The 6,031-nt window shown below is 40.7% G+C and overlaps 1 protein-coding gene across 2 annotated transcripts in view; it reads left to right on the top strand.

Annotated features, from left to right (window-relative positions):
• rad51c (RAD51 paralog C) overlaps window positions 1-6,031 on the top strand; it is a 74,589-nt gene that overhangs the window by 1,125 nt on the left and 67,433 nt on the right. Inside the window, exons 1-2 of one of the 2 annotated variants that reach the window (XM_084338358.1) lie at window positions 4,027-4,166; window positions 4,588-4,751. In XM_084338358.1, coding sequence (XP_084194484.1) covers window positions 4,153-4,166; window positions 4,588-4,751 — 178 coding nt within the window. In that variant the 5' untranslated portion in view covers window positions 4,027-4,152. Of the gene's footprint in view, window positions 1-4,026; window positions 4,167-4,587; window positions 4,752-6,031 lie in introns of those variants that run through there. The other variant, XM_084338359.1, reaches the window with a different exon arrangement.

Genomic DNA, 6,031 nt, shown 5'->3' with positions numbered 1-6,031 from the left:
AAATGTCATCAACGACAAAACTGAGGAAAACAAAAAAAAAAAACTGCGAACTTTGGAAATTACTCAATAATCAACTAGGCTGCAGTAAAAAACTTAAAACCAGGTTCTCAAACATAAACATAAAGACGGACAACACGCTCATCACGGACAAGCTGGATGTAGCCAATTACTTAAACATCTTCTTCACAAACATAGCCACAACACTGGTAAACAAACTACCCTCCCACTCAGGGCATTATATAGTAGCATACTACAAAAACCTAGGGGTCCACAAAGACGACTTCAAACTTGAAATGGTAACAACCGATGAGGTACTCAAAAAATTGAGCGCCCTCCAACCAAACAAGGCCACTGGCCATGACAACATCCCCTCCAAATTCCTCAGAGACGCAGCAGCCGCCATCACCCCAGTCATCACACACATAATAAACCTCTCTATAAAACAGGGGCACGTCCCCAAGGACTTCAAAATTGCGAGAGTGACCCCTCTGCACAAAAAGGGCAGCAAATTAGACCCAGGCAACTACCGCCCTGTTTCTATTCTTACCTCCATCTCGAAAGTCATGGAGAAAATAGTCTACGAACAGGTCGAAAAGTACCTGGCGGAAAAAAATCTAATCTACAAATTCAAATCTGGCTTCAGAACGTCCCACTCCACTGACACATGCCTCCTCTATTTGAACGACCACATCAAACAAGAGGTGGACGCGGGCAAATACTGCGGCATGGTCATGCTGGACCTACAAAAGGCCTTCGACACTGTCAATCACTCCATTCTAATGGACAAGCTAAAGGCAATTGGTTTTGATAGCTTATCAGTGAGCTGGATGCAATCCTACCTGGAGGGGAGAGAACAGATGGTAGAGGTAAACGGTACTCTATCCCCCCCCCTCACAGTGAGCTGTGGTGTTCCACAAGGAAGCATACTAGGACCGCTACTCTTCCTAATTTATGCAAATGACATGTCGTCAGCCTGTGACTGCAACTTGTTCCTGTTTGCGGACGACTCAGCCCTGCTGGTCTCTGACAAGAACAAATTGCAGGTTGAAAAAACCCTCAGCACGGAACTAGGCAAAATCTGCATATGGCTCGCTGATAACAAACTATCATTACACATGGGCAAAACAGAGTCCATTCTCTTCGGTTCAAATAACAAACTCAGCAAGACCGACGGCTTCTCAGTTACAGTGGGTGACAATATTGTCACAAGGAAAGACGAAATTACCTACCTGGGTTCCATCCTAGAGGCAAATCTTTCCTGTGACAAAATGGCATCCAATGTAATAAAAAAAGTCAACCAACAAACTAGATTCTTGTACCGGATCTCCTCTCTGGTAAACAAGAATACCCTGAAGACTCTGGCAGGAGCACTCATTCAAGGGTACTATGACTATGCGTGCACCTCATGGTACCAAAGCACCTCAAAGGCGCTTAAAACAAAATTACAAACATCACAAAACAAACTGGTCAGACTACTACTTGACCTGAACCCCAGAACCCACCTCACCCCTGCCCACTTTGACAACCTAGGATGGCTTAGAGTAGACGACAGAGTACAGCAACTTGCAATGGGCCTGGTCTTCAAGATACACTATACGACCGGGGTGCCCATGTACATGTCAAAATACTTCCCAAAGGTCAGTGAATACCACAACCACTACACCAGAGGAAGCTCAACAAATCATGTTAAACCCAGATTCGGCTCAAACAAGGGACTAAACACGTTTCGCAATTATGCCACAACAATGTGGAACGCCCTACCCAAAGCTGTAAAGGAATGTGAATCCCTGCCCACATTCAAAACCGCTCTTAAAGAGCACCTACGGGAGGCTGCAATTCGAAACTGGCCACCGTAAATGCCCAAAACCCCCACCACCTCCTAATAGACAGTCTCCTCCCCACCGCATGTATATATTCCCTCCCCGCCGTATGTATATTTCCCTCCCACCCACCCACCCCCTCCTAATGTACAGTCCCCTCCCCATCATATGTATATACTCTGTCAGGATCTAGGGGTAACAGTACTGTATATTGGAATACCGCTTATGTCACAAATGTATCAGTACTAAATACCTACATGTCCCTATGCCATAAATGTCATGTATGTTGTGTATGTCATAAATGTCTATATGAAATGAAAATGGGGGACCCTGATGGAAACAAGACAAACGTCTTTCTCAGGTCTGCATCCCCTTAACAATTGTATGTACTGAGCCATACTGTATTGTACCCATTCTGCAATCTGTTAAATAAAGTTTTCATTCATTCATTCATTCACATCAGGCATCAGGGTCCCCCATTTTCAATTCATAATGACATTTATGACATACACAACATACATGACATTTAATACAGGTAGTACTGATACATTTGTGACATAAACGGTATTCAAATATACAGTACTGTTACTCATAGATCCTGACAGAGTATACATATGATGGGGAGGGGACTGTCTAATAGGAGGGGGTGGGGGTTTGGACATTTACAGGGGCCAGTTTCGAATTGCAGCCTCCCGTAGGTGTTCTTTGAGAGTAGTTTTGAAAGTGGGTAGTGATTCACATTCCTTTACAGCTTTGGGTAGGGTGTTCCACATTGATGTGGCATAATTGCGAAACGTGTTAATTTATTTATTTATTTATTTATTTATTTATTTATTTATTTATTTATTTATTTATTTATTTATTTATTTATTTATTTATTTATTTATTTATTTATTTATTAACACAGTTAAACAAAAGTAAAAACAATACATAATAATAAGTCATAACCAATTTGTGAAGGAGAAGTTAGAAGCCTAGAAGAGGCTTATCGGGAACTTCCCCTGTTTTGTAAAATCAAACATACAAAAATATACATGTTATAAAATACCAGAATACATTCAAAAGATATGTGTTAATACAAACATACATACACACAGTACATACATGCATAATACTGTATACTGCGTACATAATCATACATAACCACCCACCCACCTGCCTACAAACCTACCCACCCACATAACCAAATGCATACATGTATGACCTATTTATCTATCTACTACCGAAGCGGTCCACTATATATGATATCTTCGCATAGTAGTTGATTGATAATTACATTGTATTACTTATTTTTTGTGTGTTTATATATTACTTTTATATATATAATATATAATTATTAAAACATCCCTCGTCTCTGTTCATCAATACAAAGGCAATGATACGATACACACCTTGTCGTCATTGACCGTCATTGTCGTCCTTCTGTATCACAAACAGTACTGTATTTGCAAATCTGGTATGTCATAAATGTATAGATGTAGCAGTACTGACTATCTGTATGTCATGTATGTCATATATGTCCTGATGAATTGAAAATGGGGGACCCTGATGTAAACAAGACGAAAGTCTTTCTCTGGTCTGCATCCCCTTAACAATTGTGTGTATTGAGCTGTACTGTATTGTACCCATTCTGCAATCTGTTAATAAAGTTTTCAATCAATCAATCAATCAATCAGACCACACGGTGGCGGTATAACAGTGGCTGTAAACATGAAACCAATTCTCGAAGTCAACTTCCTGTCTGTTTAACTTTCTGTCTATGGCTTGGGGGGGAAACATGCACTTTTAGAATCACCAGAAAGGCTTTCGAAATAGTGAAATGCCATGTTGGCCTCAATATTTTCAAAACAAATTATATGAAAATTTTATGAAATGAACAAGAATGTGATAAAATATGTAATAAAAACGGAGCTCAACGCATACATTTGATCAGTAGAAATCAGTTTGTTTCCCCAATACCAAGATGGCGGCGGTCTCGTGACGTCAGAGTGTCTTCGAGAATACACACACCTTGCCGTCGTTGACCACACGGTGGCGGTATAACCATAGATATATATAGAACAGTTGACCACACGGTGGCGGTATAACAGGAAACCAATGAGAAAACCCCAATAAGAAGAAGAAGAAGAAGGAAACCAACGAGGAAGACAATGTTTTGGTTTTGGGGGCAGGTTTGAAAACGTTACAACTTTCAGCAAGAAGCAACTACTGCTCTGTCAGACTACAGTTTGACCAATAAAGGATATAACATAACATATAAGATACCGATTATAATACTAGAACCTAATTCAGCTGACGTTGTGTAGCTTCTTGGTGAAGAAGACTGAGATGCATGTTACTTGAATGGTAGGCACATTTTCTATCAACATTATATTCAACCAGGTAGATGTGTTTTATCTAGAGCTGTCAAAGTTAATGCTTTAACTCTGGAGATTAATTTAAATGAATTAAAGCATTAAAATAAATTAATCTATGGAGTGAAACATCTTCAATCTTAGCGCCGCGGATATAAGAACGAGGTCTAGCTGAGTCAATGTTGATGGTTTTGTTGAACATTTGTATTTCACAGGAGAGAAACTGTATTCAAAGAAAGCTATTAAAATAGTCTTTGAATCTAAATATACTTTCTTTGTGTTGATTTTACATTAATTCCATGATTTTACTCAAGTTACAAGCTTCGGTCTCTTGAGTAGAAAAATGCTATTTTTAATCTAGATTAATTACAGAAAATGGCGAGATTAGTTAATTTTGTTTAATCTATCGACAGCACTAGTTTTATATCTATATGTTTGAGACGACAACCGTGGAACGTGATGCAGAGGCCAGTGTCCAGCCTCGCTCTCGCCCCGTCCGTGAAGGTGAAGCTGCTGAATGCTGGTTTTAGTTCCGGCGCTGACCTGTGTGACCTGAAGCCTCTTCAACTAAGCAAAGGTAACGAAGCATGTCTCCCAATGATCCCTCAATGCATCGTTCCCTCTTTGTCAAGCTGTGGAATTATTTATTTCCTTCTGTATCAATATGAAGAAGTCATCCTGAATAACGTGATTGAAAATTTGATTAACAGATTGCAGAATGGGTAACAATACAGTACAAGTCAAGTCAAGTCAAGTCAAGAGTTTTAATTGTCACGGCATACAGGTATACAATGAAATGCGGGTGGTCTTGCCCGCAACGATGTGCAATACAGTGGTACATATAATAGAATCAAAAGAAGAAAACAACATTGTGCAGTAACAGGTAACATGGAGTGACATCTCGGTATCTGTACATAGTTATTTACAGAGCATATGGGACATGCTAGTTAGCTTTGGTAGTGCAATACACTGTTCCTGTTATTCTAATTTAAAGTGTCCTTTCCTTTGGCCATAAGTGTGCGTGTGTGCGACATGAGTGTGTGCCCGCTCATGTTAAAGTGTTAAGTGGCTGCTCGTGTGTGAGCATGCACAGTGTGCGTGTCGTGTGTGTGTTCATGTGTGCTTGTGTGTGGACAGTTCAATGTTCTGAGCACTCAATGTTCATTGTTCATGGCTCTGATGGCCTGGGGGAAGAAGCTGAGCCTAAGCCGCTCTGTCCTAGTAGCTGGGGTTCGCAGGCGTCTGCCTGACCTCAGCAGCTGAAACAGGCTGTTATTGGGGTGGTGAGGGTCTTTCATTATCCTGCAGGCTCTGGATTTGTGTGTGGATTTGCTAGTACAGCTCAATACACACAATTAATAAGACATTTATTTTATATAGCGCCTTACATTAGGCATCTCAAAGCGCTTTACATACATGGCATTATATAGCATACAGACAAACACAGTACACGGACTTTCACAATGACGGCATGGTGGGGATAATACAGAGAGAGGGAGACCGCTTAGAGACAAGACAGAGAATTCTTTTAAATAAATAATAATAGTAAAGTATAGGTGTGTACAGATGTGAAAATGTAAGTGATGCATGCAGGGGTTGGGGGGTCAGGAGTGTGTGGGTATGCAAGGTTGAACAGGTGGGTTTTGAGGTGGGACTTAAATGTTTCTACGGATGGGGCTTCTTTGATGTGTGATGATGGGAGTTGATTCCAGAGTCGGGGAGCAGCTGAGGAGAATGATGTGTTTTCTGTGGACTTAAGGCGGTAGTGTGGTGTGTGTTGTGCTCAGAAGGGCTAAGTTGGATGAGCGGAGTGAGCGGGAGGGAGTGTAGTGTTGAACGAGGTTGTAGATATATAAA

The sequence above is a fragment of the Notolepis coatsorum genome, assembly GCF_963971535.1.
Source record: "Notolepis coatsorum genome assembly, contig: SUPER_8_unloc_1, whole genome shotgun sequence".
Taxonomy (NCBI): domain Eukaryota; kingdom Metazoa; phylum Chordata; class Actinopteri; order Aulopiformes; family Paralepididae; genus Notolepis; species Notolepis coatsorum.
The sequence above is the reverse complement of the archived record's forward strand: the minus strand, read 5'-3'. Positions and strand labels throughout refer to the sequence as shown.